The sequence below is a fragment of the Myxocyprinus asiaticus genome, chromosome 32, assembly GCF_019703515.2.
Source record: "Myxocyprinus asiaticus isolate MX2 ecotype Aquarium Trade chromosome 32, UBuf_Myxa_2, whole genome shotgun sequence".
Classification (NCBI taxonomy): domain Eukaryota; kingdom Metazoa; phylum Chordata; class Actinopteri; order Cypriniformes; family Catostomidae; genus Myxocyprinus; species Myxocyprinus asiaticus.
In genome coordinates this window covers 4,603,308-4,621,635 of record NC_059375.1, presented here as the reverse complement: position 1 = coordinate 4,621,635, position 18,328 = coordinate 4,603,308, and the positions used below count along the sequence as shown (strand labels likewise).

The 18,328-nt window shown below is 42.8% G+C and overlaps 1 protein-coding gene across 3 annotated transcripts in view; it reads right to left on the bottom strand.

Moving 5' to 3' along the window:
- adam11 (ADAM metallopeptidase domain 11) overlaps window positions 1–18,328 on the bottom strand; it is a 162,959-nt gene that overhangs the window by 78,754 nt on the left and 65,877 nt on the right. For all 3 annotated transcript variants that reach the window (XM_051666956.1, XM_051666957.1, XM_051666954.1), the window contains exons 12-14: window positions 4,422–4,506; window positions 2,481–2,571; window positions 2,332–2,383 (exon numbers count right to left, since the gene is read on the bottom strand). In XM_051666956.1, coding sequence (XP_051522916.1) covers window positions 2,332–2,383; window positions 2,481–2,571; window positions 4,422–4,506 — 228 coding nt within the window. The remainder of the gene's footprint in view (window positions 1–2,331; window positions 2,384–2,480; window positions 2,572–4,421; window positions 4,507–18,328) is intronic.

Below are 18,328 nucleotides of genomic sequence, written 5' to 3'. Positions count from 1 at the left end.
TATGTGCCCAAGGTTCCCACAACCCCTTTTAGGGACCAGGTGGTGAACCTGCAAGCGCTGCCCCAGGAGAAGGCAGACCCAGCCCTGATGTTGCTGTGTCCGGTGCGTGCTTTACGCATCTATTTGGATCACATGCAGAGCTTTAGAGTGTCTGAGCAGCTCTTTGTCTGCTTTGGTGGACAGTGGAAAGGAAGCGCTGTCTCCAAGCAGAGGATCACCCATTGGCTCATTGACACCATAACAATGGCATATCAAGTCCAGGACATGCCACCCCTGACAGGGCTATGAGCCCATTCTACCAGGGGTGTAGCGGCTTCCTGGGCCTTGACCAGTGGCACCTCTCTAACAGACATTTGCAGAGCAGCGGGCTGGGCAACACCCAACACCTTTGTGAGGTTCTACAATCTCCGGGTGGAACCGGTTTCATCCCGTATAGTGGCACGCACAAGCAGGTAAATCTGGGACAGCTGGCCAGGTGTATCGCTTGCGCATAGCGCCTTTCACCTCCCCTGAGCTGAAGACGTGCACTGTTGACTCCCAGTAGTGTTCACAAACTGTGTTCACTGGATGATTTCCTCCGAGCCCTGTGGCAGTCAAGTTTGCGGAGAAACTCGCTGCCGGCTCAGTACACATGATAACTAAGCCCTGTACTGGGGAAGGTGCTCCGCATGTGGTGGTCCCCCATAGGTAACCCCATGCGACGTATGTCTTCCACTAATTCGTTTCCCTGTTGGTAAACTGCATCTTCCATAGGCAGAGGCCCCTCTGCCCCAGTCATCATGCTCGTAGAAACTCCTCCACCGTTGGGTAGGACCTACCATGGGACTTCTCCACATGACATACTTCCAACAAAGCTCGGCAAGACCATGTGATGTATTTCCACTCAAAATACCGCCCCCCACCCGGTGGGGTGTGGTCTCCGCGGTGTCTTCTCCTTGGGAGTGACACCCCCCTGACTAGACCTGGTGACCCCAGTCGGTTAATTCCTTTTTTTGGGGGAGAGGAAAAAAAGAGGATAAGAGGCCATGACTGGGCTAGACTGTCTCTATCTTTTGGGCAGTCGACTTGTCCCCAAAGGGCCGTTCGACACTCATAACAGCATTGGGGGAGGTTACGTGTCGGCCTGGTGCGCTGGCTACGAGGCACACAGTGGTCTGCCCGTCACACACCGCCAGTTCACGTAACACAGTTCAGCAAGTTGCGGCATCTCATATAGGGACCCCTAGTATCACTATATCGACACAACGTTGAGTGAGTGATAGATAGGGAACGTCCTGGTTACTTGCGTAACCTCCGTTCCCTGATGGAGGGAACGAGACGTTGTGTCCCTCCTGCCACAACGCTGAACTACCCGCTGAAATGGCCGGGAACTTGTCTCGGCTCCTCAGCACAAAACCTGAATGAGTGGTTGCATACCAGCTCCTTTTATACCCGTATATCCGGGGGAGTGGTATGCAAATACCACTTGCCAATTTTCATTGGCCTTTTATCAAAGACCAGAGGAGTCTCGGGCTCCAAAGAGTGACCCCTAGTGTCACTACATCGACACAACGTCTCGTTCCCTCCATCAGGGAACGGAGGTTACGCAAGTATCCAGGACGTTATATTTGTATCATTCATAATTATTTCTGCTTCTTTCAGACTTGTTCTTCACCTTCTGAAGACCTGTTTTTTTTTTTGTTCTGAGTTAAATTAATTGGTTTTATTTTCTTTTTGGGGGTATACGTTTTATATTAGGTTCTCATTTCCTTTTGGGGTAAGATCCTCTCCCCTGCCGTCATTGTCTTCCAGCAGGATCTGACGGATTGAATGAGAATCTGAGGGCTGAACTGTAGGATGCACCAAAGGAAACTATTCTCTCACTATATTTACATTAATTATAATATTATATTATTATTATAATAGTTTTCTGGTAGAAACGGAAGCCTAAGTGACAGTTCTTTCAGGAAGACTTGTAGTAAGCATGATGTCATTTATTCAGTTTAGGCATCCCATCCAATCATAATCCAGCAAATGCTTTATAAATTCTGCACAGCTGTCCTTCATCGCTTCGTTATGCCGCCATTGTTTTAACCCCCCATCACCCCATCACCACCAGTTTAAGTCCCGTCCTGCTATAAGGGATAAGCTCCTCTCCCCCCTACCATCATTACCTTCCGGCAATATCTGAGAGTTCGAGTGAGAATCTGAGCACTGAACCATTGGACAGGGCTTTGGTCCAAAGGAAACTATTCTCTCACTTTATTTGTGTTAATTCTTATATTCTCTGAGACTTTCTGGTAGAAAATAAACTATTTAGCTGAACATTTTGTGTTCTTGCACTTGACTCACCCTGTATCTTCCATAATACAACCGAGCCATGGATCTGGACACCTGCAGTCACCTGTTACAAACACACATAAGTAGTCCCTTCTTTATGTAGTTACATTTATTTAGGACTGGAGGGATAGTTTATTTCAGCTGAGTGGAAGGATGCTTACCTGCAGTAGCACGCTCCTTATTCCACATCATTCCAAGGTTCTGACCTAAACTCTGGCACAAGGTGACAGCCATGGGCCCCACATTTCCATACTGTCACAAACATACAGGTGGGTAAGTTAGTAGTAAATTAGATTGAGTACACTTATCACAGGATCAATCTGTCATTAACAACCTGAGGAAGTAATTTACATTTCTGCATTTAGCAGACCCCAAACAACCGACAGTGCATTCAAGGTTCTCATTTTACAGTTTATGTGTTCCCTGAGAATTTGAACCCATGACCTTGGTGTTGCTAACACCATGTTGTACCAGTTGAGCTACACAGCAAAGTCAACATGAAACAATAATCGTAACCAGTTTTACTGGCATGACATACTGTATTTCAAAGTGGAACAGGATATTCAACAATGTAAGGCATGTGATGGAATGTTGGCCTCCTCGTCCCTTTGATCACCACTCTGCAGTCATCTGGAGCAGGCATGAGGAAGGAGGGGCACAGTAACTAACTGGGATATCAGCATTTGATGAGTTAATGTTACCTTGTCACCACTGTCGTTCAATACAAAGCATGCCTCTCCTCAAGAGACTGATGTCTTGCATGGCACAGTGGTGTCCTTGCACAGGGAGAAGGTAGGTGGAACTTGATTTTATGCATCAGGAATTCAACTGATTGTGAAAAGTATGCGTTTCATACAAGATTTTGCTTTAAATAAGAAAGGATGTAATAGAAGCGGCACTTTGATGGCTGGAGCAGATGTGCGTAAAATAACTAAATCATTAAAGTCAAAACTTTTCTTAGAGGGTTTTATTGAACTCCTTGAACTTACCCTGCTACTGTTACATGCAAAAACAGTCTTCAAGACATTGCATTACTCAGTTATTTTAGTGTTGCATCTACCATTTAAAGCACCATTGCTAAAAATATTAATCTCACTAGTCAACCTCACTAATTAGTCAACCAACCTGGCCCATTCCTTGATGGACACTTTTTTCCCCTGTTTTTAATATTTTATGTCCATTTCATTAAAAATATGCATTTCCAAAGCCTGATACCACAACTAGTGTTTCTATTTTCAATTACCCAACCACAGCAGTGGAGAATGTGGGCATTGGTGGAGCAGAGTCATATGAAACCAGGTGGAGGAGGTAGAACTACCATGGCAGTTGATGAAGTGAAGCATCTCCAGCTCTGGACCCCAAAATCAGGCATGCGAGTGGAGTGGTGCTGCAACTAACATAGTTGGCAGTAATCAATGAAGCGCACCTGAAGTTAATACCGCTTCGAGATACCTGTCTTTTCCACATGGATGAGTGTCCTCACAGGTCCATTAAGGGATTCAGTGATCAACTGATTGTAAAAAGTGAGCGTTCCATACCAGATTTTGCAGTATATTGTGAAGGACTACTCTCCTCCTGAAAAAACACTGACACTCATTGACTGTAACTTAAACAGCGTGACGTTAGCAAAAAAGAAAGTTGTTTTAGGGATGAAGCAAGTTATTACATTATAATGATTACAAAGATTAGGAAGACACAAAAATTTTCTTTGGAATAACATACACTGATGAATTGTGCACAATAAGACCAGGAATGTGTATTGATAAAGGAAATAGAGTAAATTTTGATTTCATGTTGACTCTTAGTGCCTTACTCAAGGATACAATGGTCATAACAATATGGTCATCAATAATGTTTTATATATTTTGTTTGTTTGATCTGTAAAGCACTTTGGGTCAACTTCTGTTGTTTTTAAATGTGCCCTATAAATAAATGTTGACTTGACTTGACATAACACAAGCCTTGTTCCTTGTGGGTCTCAAACCACCAAACTTTCAAGTGATGGCTCTGAATTTTAGCCACTGCACCACATCTGAGGATGCTGTAGTAATTGAGAAGCTCAATAATTATTCTACAACACAAAAAAAGTTTCAAACTCTCACCTCGTTGACTCCTCCTCCTCGTGTCACCGAGCAGATGCCCTCAATGTATGCAGTGCCACTCCGTCTGCTCTGAAATGTGCGTCCCCTACAGGTGAAAAATATCCAAAAACCTTCAATCAAAAGAGGGATTTGAACTTCAGAAAGAGGTGCTTACCTTGAAAGTCACACAGTATTTTTTTTTTTTATTATTACATTTTTTTATTGATTCCTCTCCAAGACAACTAACACAACATAAAATACGGAATCAGTTATATAAATTAAACTTCTCCCCCCAAACAATCCCCCCCCCCCCCCCCAACCCCCACCCGACACAAACATGCACTACAGTGGTCACTTACAATACAACATAAAAATAAAAATAAAAAAACCTAAAAAAAAATACTTTCAAAAAACAAGAATGCACATACACATCAAACTAAAAATTAAAAATCCCTCTCCACTGCCTCTCCCCGAGAATCCTCAAAAAAGCCCACTTCCTAAACAAATCCCATTTTCCCAACCTTCTAAAAATCACATCCTCAAATGCTGCCACCCTGCCCAACACACTGCACCACTCCTGAAACGAGGGTGCCCCAGCTGTCTTCCACCCCCTCAGAATAATTTGCCTTCCAACCATAACCCTGGCTAGGACCCAACTTTTTAAGTGGCTATCCCCAAAATTAATAACTGCTCCAACATCTAAGATGCATAGTCTGGGGCAAAATGTAAATTGTGTGTCCAATACGTCACATATAAATCTATGTACCCTCAACCAAAATTCTTGCATCTTAACACATCCCCAAAAAACATGAGCTCTGTCCCCGTCTTCTGAATTGCATCACCAGCAGGTGGGTGTGTCTTTAAGACCAAGTCTATACAATCAAGAGGGTGTCCAATATAATTGATGCAAAATCTTAAATTGCATCAGACGCACCTATGAATCTTTAGCTGCAGACTTTATATTTTTTAGAATCCTAGTCCATACTCCCTCCTTCAATACCAAGTTTAAATCTCTCTCCCATAATCTCTTGAGAGAAGTTGAAGCTCCATCCCCCAGACTCTGAATTAACAGGGAGTAATACACTGATGCCTCATGACCCTTTCCAAAAGCAGTACTCACCACTTCTAGAGTATCTGCCCCTTTAGGGGGGTGTACGCTACTCCCAAAAATAGAAAAGAGCAGGTGGTGCAGCTGTAAATACCTAAAGAACTGAGATCTGGATATCCTGAAATGTTGGACCAAATTTTCAAATGATCTCAACACTCCACTGTCATATAGGTCACCGAGCATATTAACCTCCCTCACAATACACTCTGACCAGCAGAAAGGGGATTTATTAATATGTAATTTGGGGTTTAGCCATATGCTCGTGGCAACATTTAAATAAATGTCAGAATTAAATACTCTGGACACTTTTGTCCATACCTTGTGCAAATGCGAAATAATGGGGTGTGACTTTAGTTCTCCGGTTAGTTTAATAAAAAGGCTTTGCAGTGGCAAAATAGGGGCAAGAACTTCCTGTTCAATACCAAAAAAGGGAGGGTCTCTCTCAGGTGGAAGCGACCAACGAACCAAATGTCTGAGACCGAATGCATAATAATAAAACAAAATCTTGGGTAGGCCTAGCCCACCTTTGTCAATCGGCCTATGTAACTTATTAAAATGTAATCTGGGATGCTTACCATTCCAGATGAAGGACTTTGCTATGCTATCAAATTGCTTTAAGTAAGAGAGGGAGACATCTACAGGGAGAGATTGTAGCAGGTAGTTGAATTTTGGAACACAATTCATTTTAATAACATTAACCTTTCCAATCATATATAAATGTAATGAAGCCCACCTGCCCACATCGCTCGAAAACCTTTTTATTAAAGGGGTCAAGATTAACTCTAACTAAATCAGACAAATTTGCTGGAAATAAAATGCCCAAATATTTAATGCCCTGTTTGGGCCACTGGAAAGCACCTGGCTGAAAAGCCTTTACTGGGCAGTACGCTGTCAGAGCCAAAGCTTCGGATTTAGACCAATTGACTCTGTATCCTGAGAACTTAGAAAAGGAATTAATAATTCTGTGGAGGCAAGGCATATATCTAGTGGGGTCAGAGACGAATAATAAAATATAATCTGCGTAAAGCAAAAGCTTATGTGCCATACCTCCTGCCATCACCCCTGGAAAATCATCTTCCCTTCTTATCACGGCAGCTAATGGTTCCTGGGCAAGACAGAACAATAATGGGGAAAGAGGACAACCCTGCCAGGTGTCCCTGTCCAGAGTAAAGTAATCCGAAATTAATCAATTTGTTTATTTCGCCGCTACCAGGTGTCTATAAAGTAACTTACAGTAATCCATCCAATAACATTTTTCCCTAACCCGTATATTTCCAAAATCTTAAAAAGATAATCCCATTCTACCATATCAAACGCTTTTTCAGCGTCAGGTGAGATGGCAGTGACTGGAGTCTGCTCATTCACCACTGACCACATGATATTAATTAGCCACCTAATGTTATCAGAAGAGCTGCGGCCCCGAATAAACCCCACCTGATCTATATGTATAAGAGGTGTCATAACTTAATCAGTTAGCCAAAATTTTTGACAAAATGTTAATGTCTAGCTGGATCAGGGAAATTGGATGGTAGCTCTTACACTCACTTGGATCTTTGTCCTTTTTAAGAATCAGACTGATCCGGGCTTGTGTCATGGTTGACAGAAGCTTTCCATTCTTTAATGATTCCGTATAAATGTCTAACAAAAGTGGAGCCAGTTCTGTAGCAGAAGATCTAAAAACTCTAAGGTAAAAGCCACCTGGCCCCGGAACCTTACCTGTAGGCAAGGCCTTGATTACCTCGGCAAGCTCCTCCAAGGTTATCTCAGAATCAAGAGAATGTTTTTGCTCAGTCGTCAGTTTAGGGAGTTCTAATGGTTCCACAAAGTTTCTAATATCTTCATCGGTGGATGAAGATGTGGAACTATAAAGATCAAGATAGAATTCTTTAAAAGCATTATTAATATCAATGGCTGAGGTAAATATTTCACCACCAGCAGATTTCACTGAGGGAATGGTAGAAAAAGACTCTCTCTGCTTTATACTGTATATCTAGCCAAAAGCTTCCCTGCTTTGTCCCCCGACTCAAAATATGATATATCTTGCCTGAATAGCCAAAACTCCACCTTCCGCGACAAAATAGTATTATATATGTATTTCAGTAAGGTCAATTCTCTGAGGCCATCAGAGGACATTCGACACTTCAGCTGTACCTCGGCATTTTTAATATTCCCTTCCAACTCCACGAGTTCTCGTGTTTTGGATTTTTTGATGAATGCGGCATACTGTATGACCTGACCCCTAAGAACCGCCTTAAGTGCCTCCCAAGCCATGCCCACAGAGGATAGATGTTTCCAATTGAGCAATCAACAACAGATGAAATGAGGGACTTAGATATATATATATATATATATATATATATATATATATATATATATATATATATATATATATATATATAAAAATCTATTCTAGAATAAATCTTATGGATTGATGAAAAAAATGTATAGTCCCTCCCAGATGGGTTTAAAAGTTTCCAAATATCTGTAAGACCAAGATTTTTACATATCCTGTGGAGCGTCAATGTTGCTCTAGGGGGCTTACACACTTTTGCTTCACTATGATCAAGGACTGAATCCATCAAAAGATTAAAGTCTCCTCCCAATATTATATCATGAGGGGTGCCAGCAGCTTGCAACATCCCTTCAAGATCTATAAAAAAGCCCTGATCATCAGCGTTAGGTGTGTAAATATAAGCCAAAAACAACCTTTGCCCCTGAATTTCTGCTAAAACAATGATGACTCTCCCTAGTTTATCTTAATCTGCTTGAGACATTTGAATTGTAGATGCTTATTTATCAATGTAATGACTCCCCTGCTCTTACTCGAGCCAGCACTAAAGAAAACATGTCCACCCCATATCTTCCCAAATTTTTCAGCTTCCTGTGGGGAACGATGTGTTTCTTGAAGAAACACTATATCAATAAATAACCTTCCTTCTTTTTATGGGGTGCCCCAACCCATTCATATTCCATGTGGTGAGAGATAATCCATTCATATTAACATTTTACATTTTGATATATCAGAAAAAATAGATTGAATGTCAGAAATAAAATTGTAAAGACCACATTCCAACATTAGTGCAACAGTCAAACCCCGAACATCCCCCAGAACAAAAAAAAAAAAAAACGTGTGCATTAACCCCATGCACGACAGCGCCAACCAGCGTCCATTCCTCTAAACTCAAAAAATCCATGTACAACTACGAGAGTCCCCGCAACAACTTTGCCATCGGATTGCTCAAGTCCAGTGTTTCTATACAAATTCTGCGAGACAGAATTACATAACAGAAAATAATCTATAAAACAAACTCCAGCCAATAGGCAGAATAAACACAAAGAACATGAGGATTCATTGAAGGTGTGTTCCTCCACAAAAAAAAAAAAAAAAAAAAAAAAAAAAAAACGGAACCAGCACAAAAAAAAAAAACAACAACAACAAAAAAAAAAGCCGTTCAGTTCCTCGGGCAGTCAGATGAATGTTCAGTGAGCCAGCTGTTTCATAAGTGCAGCAGATGACCTAATCCTTCCAATGTCCTGCAAAATATACTCCACAAAACAAACACCAGCCAACAGGAGGCACAAGCACAAAGAATGAGCAGATTCATCCACAGCTGTCCCGAAGGAGTGTTATTCCACAATACAAACTCCAGCTGCCAGGCGGAACCAGCACAAAAAGAAACATAACAGGCGCCCAGTTTCCTCGGATGGTCAATTGTATGTTCAGTGAGTCAGTTCACCTGGAGGCAATGTGAGAAACACACTATGACTTCCTCAGTCCATTGATTTTATGTTGTAGGCATGTAAATATTTTGCTGCCATCCTTAGTATCTATTCTCAATTTGGCCGGAAACATCAGTGCAAAGGCAATCCTCCGTCGATGCAAGAGATTCTTGAAGGAGTGTTACTACACAAAACAAACTCCAGCCGCTAGGCGGAACCAACACAAAAAAAAAAAAAAAATGGCGTCAGACAGTCGAGTGTATGCTCAGCGAGTCAATTCACTCGGGGGCCACATGAAAATCACCAAATGGCTTACTCACCCCGTTGTCTCAATCAAATCAAATCACTTTATTGAAAGACAATGCTTGTTTTGGGCACATAAATATTTTGCAGCCATCCTTAGTATCTATTCTCAGTTTGGCCATAAACATTAGTGCAAAAGCGATCTTCCGTTGATGTAAGAGTTTCTTGCATTCCTTGAATCACGTTTCTCTCTTGTCGAATTCGCAAAGTCTGGGAACAAGAAAATGCTGTGATTCTTCCAAGAAAGCTTTCCTTTGCTCCTCATCTAGCGCAACACAAGATCTTTATCTGATGATCTCAGAAATTTGGCCAGAATTGATCAGGGCCTGTCTCCCTCAGCCGATCTGCGAGCCAGGACTCTGTGAGCTCGCTCAATTTCCAGTTTATTGCCTGTTATGTCGAGCAGACTCGGGAAGAGCTCGTCAAGGAATTTCATCATTTCTCTGCCTTCTTCATGCTCAGAAATTCCAACAATTCAGACATTGTTTTGCCGGCTATGATTCTCCAAATCCTCCAGTTTTTCCAAAACGCGTTCCAAATCTGTCTTGGTCGCTAGTGGATTAGCAGCTAATTCCCTCTCTGAAGACTCTAGATAATCGATCTGTCTCTCAACGTCCCCGATTCTTGTAACCATCTCAGAGAGTTTCATTTCCATTGCAGTAATCGATTTACGTATTACAGCAAGATCCTCAGCAACAACCTTTCTCAACATCACAGACATGCTCGCCAGTTGCCGCTGAATTTCTCCCACCACACCGTCCAAACCAAGTTCCTGGTCTGCAGGCCTGTCTGAGGTTTCAGCTTGAGCACATAAGTGTCTTTTAATATCTCCAGAGCCCGGGGATTTAGAATTTTTTGCCATGTTGACTTCAAAGAACAGATATGTAGCAGGGTGTATCGAATCTCACCGGATTACGAATCTCGCCGTTTACACGTCTGCTCCTCGCATGGTGTCACATGACTCCCCAAACGTCACACAGTATTAAATTCCAGTTCCACTGGTATGCTGTTGCATCACCCCATGATATGGTTTGACAAATGAATATTTCTTTCTTGGTTTGTAAAATTCCTTTCCTTCCTAATATTTGAAACAAGACGTTGGGGCGGGTCATATTAAAGGGCTTCTTCTTATTTAAAACTATGGAATAGACTCAAATCCAAGCAAAACCACACTTGACAGCTTGTACTGTAAAAGAAACCAAGTCAATTGTGACATTGAACTGTCAAGAATTTCTCACAAGCTACAACCACCTTCATCTACACCTGCAGACCTGCCAGAATTGGAGGGGTATGAAGATGACGATAAAACTACAATTGTTTTTGAGTACGCCAAGATCAAGCTAAGATCTGAGGGTAAATTGTTCAGATGAAGAGGTCTAAAGACATCATTAGGAGCTTAATAGGCAGAGCCATTATGCTGCGTATGCCACTGCCTATTTGGATGATATCATTATTCATAGTAAAGACTGGCAGTGGCACATGCAGCATCTGGGGGCCGTTCTGAGGTCGCTGCGAAGAGCGAGGCTCACAGCAAATCCGAAGAAGTGCGCAATTGGGCGGGTGGAGGTACGGTATCTGGGGTTCCACTTGGGTTATGATCAGATGTGGCCCCAAATTGATAAAACCGCAGCGATTGCGACCTGCCCGAGACCCAATACCAAAAAGGAGGTGGCTGGCTATTATCGAAAGTTTGTGTCTAATTATTCGAACGTCACCAGCTCGCTTACTGATCTCACTAAAAAGGGAGCTCCAGACCCGGCCTAGTGGACGGAGCCGTGCCAACAAGCATTCACGCAGGTAAAAGCTGCACTTTGTGGCGGGCCACTTCTACATTCCCCTGACTTCTCTCTCCCTTTTGTTTTGCAGACGGATGCATCGGACAGGGGGCTGGGTTCTGTACTGTCCCAGGTGGTGGAGGGAGAGGAGTGCCCGGTGCTGTACATTAGTCGGAAGCTCTCTATGAGAGAGACAAAGTACAGCACCATAGAGAAGGAGTCCTTGGCCATCAAGTGGGTGGTCCTCACTCTCCGCTACTATTTGCCGGGAAGAGCATTCACTCTCTGTTCGGACCATGCCCTGCTCCAATGGCTCCACTGCATGAAGGATGCCAATGCCCGGATCACCTGTTGGTATCTGGCACTCCAGCTGTTTAAATTTGAGGTGGTTCACAGGCCAGTGGTGCAGATGGCTCTCACGGACTTCCTCTCCAGAAGGGGAGGGGGTGGGGAGTGGGCAAGCCGGACAGTTCCCCTGGCCTGAGTCGGGCGGTGGGGGTATGTGGAGGCGAGGGCATATTCGAGTGTTCGTCTGGGGAGAGAGGAAGTGGTAAGGGTTTTCACCTGAGATGAATTGCCGGTAATTGCTGTTTCTATGTTTGCAGTGAGAGACAGGGGAAATAAAAAGGGGCCAGACTGCAGAGTGGGAGAGAGAACCCAGCTGACAGTCGTGTGCATTGGCCGCTGCCATTCCCAGAGCATTTGAGTGTTTATATGTGAAGCTTTACCATTATGCTGTTAAGCGAATGTGTTTTGTGTTATTAATAAATTTACCTTTGAGTTGGATTTGCCGTTTCCCGCTTCCTCATTCCTCTAACCTGTTTCACCCCGCTACTCCCTCCCCAGCCAACATGTTATTTTTTTGCTGATGTTTCCCTCTCCACTTTATACAATGAAGTAGCAACACATGTCTGTGCATTTTTGAATAAAACTGTAACAGATATAAGTTTTACTACTGACATGGAGTTCTGACTTAAGTTCAGTGAGTATGTTGAGCATTACTGCTCAGTAGGTTGGGGAAAAATTTGAGTTGAGGCGAAAGATGCTGCATGAACAAGAATGCCCAGACTCTCCCACCAGTGCTGCTACAGCGCATGCACTTGAGAGCATGCTAGTTCAGTGGAACCTAAAGAAAAAGAAGGTGCACTTCAAGCTGAGGGAAAATGCCAGAAATATGGCTAAGGTAATCGAAGATTGTAGCCTTGGACTAGGTATGTGCACAGTAATCATTAGTAATATTCAGTTAATCGCAAAGGGTTCATGAATGGTTATTCGGATATTTGTCGGGAGTTTAGACTCGGGAATAAAGAACATTTATTGCAGTGGATATGCATAAAACACTACTCAAAATAGTAGGGAATACAGTGCACAGTGAGCTATGAGCCTAAATAGCACAATACAAATATCTTCAAATAATAAAATCACAATAAAATCATAAAGTCAAACAAAAATAATAAAACTGTCACTGTCTGCAACATAGTATTCTTAACCAACAGAAAATACTAAATTTAAGTGCATAACCTAACATGTGCTTTGTCCGGGCAGGTTACATTTTTTTGTTAGGCAGTGATAGTATTATAGCATATGTCATCTGTGTGGAGTTACACTGCTGTGGTGTATTAGCCTCTTCTGGATGCTTTGCTTTTATATGGTTTGGCAGCTTGTGAAATTATTGTCTGCACACCAGAGCAAAAGGGAAAAAATGTTGGCTTACTGTTTTATGAAATCCTCTTTGCAACCTGAACTTCTTCAGATTGTTGAATCTTTGTGACACCTGTGCTAAAAAAGCTAGGCACAGTGCAACAAATTAAACAGAAGGCATGTGTCTTAAGATGAAGTTCTTTTTATCTTGAAACAGTGTCTAAAAATCCAGCGATTCTGCTTGAGAAACAAGACTGTGAGATGTGGCACAATGGTCAAAGACGTCTGTACAGGGATGTGGCATGGGGGGCATGGTCATGTCTCTGGACTTGTCGGTCACTCTCTCTCTCTCTCTCTCTGATGCTCTGGCGTGCCTTTTAAGCATTTTAAGAGACAGGTGTTAGAGATAATTATGAGCCAGGTGACGAGCCTTACCGCTCTCCCTCTCCTGCAGACCGACACATGACCATGGCCCCCATGCCACATGGGAATTTACATTAACAAACAAATGAAAAACAGCTCAGACGCATGCAAAAACACCACCCCTAACTTGCCCTACACTTGAAAAACTGACCCCTTGGCTGCATGACTCATAGTTGACCATAAACTAAGAAGTTTTAAGCCAGCACAGCATCTTCGACTGTATGATGACAGGGAGAAATATAGTCCAACACTTTAAACATTCTCAGCTTGCCATTTCAGAGAGATACACACATAGCTGTGTTTGTCAATAAAGATGCTCCAACAAGACACTCCAACAAGACACATGACGGACATATTACATGATGCCGAGTTTGTTAGAGCAGAAGCGGGCACTTGGTGCATTATGACCTTTCCGTATCATTCAGTAAACAAAAAGGCCTTTACGTGGTGTGAGCTGCGAGGCGATTATCTGTGTTCAATGACTGCTATGGGGCCCTTTAATAATGTATAACATGTGAGGAAGGGCAGCCGGTGGAGTTCCTGGTTCCCCCCTAGGGTAAGATGGTGGCCCCCTGAGGAGCTGGTGCCTTATGCAGACTGTATAATATGCATATAGGGAGCGGCGGTACCGCAAGTACCATTTGGCTCCCTGTAGAAGCGTTGACAGTGAATGTCTCTTCTGAGTGGTATCAAATGTTATCTATGAAAAGAAAAACAGACTTACGTGTGAAAAAGCAGAAATGCTTTTTTTCTGTGAAAAAATGTACATTCTACTATTACATATGGAGTAGCCAGATGGTCACAGGACTGCATATAATTTCTAGTTGGCCTACCTGTTCTTAAATACACACACAGTCACTGGATCTGAGTTAACATTCCATTTCCTTAAATCCATGGCATACAAACATTTTGTGTCTTAGGGTTAGGGTTGTGAATTTTGATATGTTTGAATTAAGTGCAATGCACTTTATTAATAAAAATAGCTCACTCACCAAATGTATAATGAAGTGCAATCACGCAGTAGACTTTCTTTAACTGGTTAAAAGTAAGCTAAATTAAACGATTATGGCAAAAAAGATTTACATGTTTTCTTGCAGTTTTCTGCAGTTGAAGTTGTTTTAAAATAAAATAACATGTTTGATTTCATTTGATGTGCTCTCAGTGTGGTTCTGTTTAAGGTGAGCTTTTTATTTTTGTAATCAGACTCACAAAATGTAGATTTATATCCAGATTTAGATTTATCTGCCAATATATTGGTTATCTGCCTCTAAATATAATGAGTTATCGTATCGGCCAAAATTTCCATATCGATGCATCATTAACAGCCGTAGGCCACTCATTCCTACTGACCTGAATCACCTTTATTAAAGCCCTTTACTACTTCTTTAAGAGTTGGCCTCTTAATTAGCCACTTTCTTTGGTCCCACAATGTACAGGTGTACTATTTTCTCCAGGAACAGGGTTGGCAACCAATCATCTAGACTGTTTGATGAACCAGAACTGAAGCATCCTGAACTCATCTTGTCACCATCCAAAGTGACAGCACCCATTTGGTGGGACATTGAAACAACTGTTCAAAGGGCTCAAAGACATTAACCTGAACCAGGTAATGGGCCTTCAGGCCAAATCTTTGTCCCTAACACTGTTCATTCTAGTGTGTTGCAGTATGCCCACACCTCATAACTTACCTGCCTGCATTTGGGTCTAACTTCTCCAGGAGTGTGAGTTAGCCTAGTGGTTAGAGAAACAGAATCCTCTGAATTTCAGAATACTCAGACCTGAGTTCAAGCCCTGAGTTTGCCCAAACCATATTACAGCAAGAATAAGTCAAGAAAATGAACACAGCAGATGTTATAGACAGACATGAGGAAACACGTCAGCATATTCTGACCAACCTGCAAGGCCTCAGTGAGGCCATTCAACAGACCCAACAGACTGTTTCAGAGGCAAGTCAGCAAAGACAACAAGCTTTCAGTTCACAGACTTCACCTGAGGCACCTTCTGCGAGGCCCACAAAGCCCTTCACTTCTCCAAGAGTAGACCTGCAACTACCAGCCCCTGAGTGTTATGATAGAGATCCAGGCAAGTGTCTGGGCTTCTTGACTTAGTGTTCCCTGGCTCTAGAGCTTCAAAAAACTAAGTTCTCTGATGATCGGGCCAAGGTAGCATACATCATATCTCTGCTCAATGGAAGAACATTGACTTGGGCCACTACTGTGTGAGAAAGGCAGGGCTCAATTTGCTACAATATAACTGCCTTCATTCAAGATTTAAAGAGAGTGTTCATCCATCCTCTCCAATGTTGAGAGGCTTCTATCTGCCTCTTTAACCTGCTTCAGGGAAGTCACGCTGTAGCCAAATGTGCCATTGAGTTCCAGACATTGGATGCAGAGAGTGGATGGAATGATGAAGCCCTGTCTACAGCTTTCCACCAAGGGATGCATGATCAGGTAAAAGATGAGTTGGCTGCTAGAGTTCCCATCAAGCGAATGGAGAAACTCATTGTATTAGCCATCTGCCTTGACAACCGCTTGAGAGAAAGGAAGAGAAAATGACAGGGTGAGCAGTCTCATACTTGTTGCCTCCCAAGGAGTACCAGAACCAGACCCTAACCCTAACCTCTATAGTCTCTATACCAACAATCCAAGATGAACCCATGCAGCTTGGGAGGACCTGGCTATCCAGCAGAGAACTTGAGTTGCACATGAGTGTAAACACTGGGGTAAATTGGGTCATTTTTGTGCATCCTGCCCCGAGTTATTGGGGGAAGCTGAGGCTCTTCAAAGGAAGGGTGATGAGCTCTACTGTTCCTCCCACATATGTGCTTTGTGGTATCTTGCTAAAAGTGTCTTTATCCTGGGGTGAGAAGGAGCATACATTTTCAGCCTTTGTTGATTCCGGGGCAGCAGGAAATTTTATTGCATTGCATAAGACGGAAGGCCATTGAGTGCAGGAAACATCCACCATGTGACAGTTCCACTTTACCTGCACATTGATAAACATCTAGAGAGGCTTTCTTTCCACCTCATTCACTTCCCAGAGTTTCAACTTTTTCTCGGGTTTCCTTGGTTGGCACAACACAACCCTCAATTTGACTAGCCTACTGGAACCCTGAAAGAATGGGATGAGAAGTGCATTTCAAATTGTCTGAAGACCTACCCTTTTACTACCCCTCTTGAGTCCCCAGTGACTTCTTCTAACCTTCTGTTTCTTTTGAGTCTCTAGTGATCCCTCTCAGGTCCTCTGCCCCTCCTGAGTCATCAGTGTCCTCTCTCAAATCTCCAACACCCATTCTTCTTTGTTAGCAAGAAACTATTGACTCAAAGACATGATCCTGAACCAGGTAATGGGTTTCCAGGCCGCATCTTTGTCCCTAACACTGTTTCTTCCAGTGTATTGCAGCGGGCCCACTTCTCATGTCTGACAGGGCATTCAGGGATAACAAGAATCTTGGATTTCTTCAAGAGATGTTTCTGGTGGCCCACCATGGAAAAGAACACAAGATCATTCGTCTGAGCTTGTCAAGTATGTGCCCAAAACAAGGACCCAAGATTGCTTCCACAAGGTCTGTTACATACCTTACCCATCCCCTCATGCCCATGGACAGAGTGAACCAGTAGATGGAGCAAATTCTGAGGTGCCTGGCTTCTACCAATCCATCCACTTGTAGTAGTCAACTTATATGATTTACAGAATATGCTCAGAATACCCTTCATCAGACCACCATATGTATGTGCCCATTTGAATGTCAGTATGGTTATCAGCCATCTATGTTTCCAGAACAAATCTTAGAGGTAGGAGTGCCATTAGCAAAGCGGTTTGTCCATTAATGCAGACGAACCTGGCAGAGAGCCCGAGCAGCTCTACAAAGAGCCTAACTCCAAAACTAACAACGGTGCAGGCTAAGATTATCTCTGCGTCCTGGGAAATGGGTATGGCAGTTGACTAAGGACATTCCTCTCATGGTGGAATCCAGATAACTAGCCCCTAAATTCATCCATCCCTTTAAGATTCTTAAATGAATCCTGTCACCAATAGGCTCCAGTTGCCATGGTCACTAAAGATACATCCCACCTTCCACATCTCATGACTGAAGCCCTTGCTTTGTAGTCCTCTATCTCCTACTGTTCAACCACCTCCAGCCCCTTGGATCATTCTGGGGCAACCAGCATACACTATTCAATGCATCTTAAGTTCTTGGCAGGTCATGGGTGGCAGCATTCTAGAACCCTGAATTGATAAGGGAGTTTAATTTCTAAAGACTCTGAGGGAACATCAAGTGCCACTTCTAGAAGGAGGAAGGATGGTTCTGTGAGAAGAGCCAGGTGCCAGATGACTGATGGCCACTAGATGGGATAAGTTCCCGTTAGGTTTCCCTGTTATGGTCATTAGTTCCTGTTCTCATAAGTTTGTCAATCTTAATGCACACCCGTGTTTTATTTTGTGCTTGTTTGTCACTCTAAGTTCTCTTGGTTTTGCATTCAATGTGTTTGCTGATGTTTATGAAGGTGAATCTTATTTCATCATTAAAGATATCTGAGTTATTTACCTTCGTGCCTTGCCTGCCTGCATTTGGGTCCAACTTCTCCAGGACTGTGAGTTAGCTCAGAATCCTCAGACTTGAGTTCAAGCCCTAAGTTTACCCAAACCACACTACAACAAGCTACTAGATTAGACTTCACTATACAGCCTCGAACATAAAGAAAACCATTGCTGTCAATGACAGAAGATAATTTATTTAACATGCTCTTTTGAGGAAGGCTATGTGTTGCAGTGATGCTCTTCATCTCTGCTAGGTAACATTCATACAATACATTCTTTAACACAGATCTTTTCTTTCTGAAGTTGTTCCTCAAAAGGATTACTGATGCAAACATACCATCTTTGGCAGCTACTATCATGAGTGGGATTGGAGAAAGACCAAGCTTTGTGGATCAGCCATAAATCAACCTTGCCGT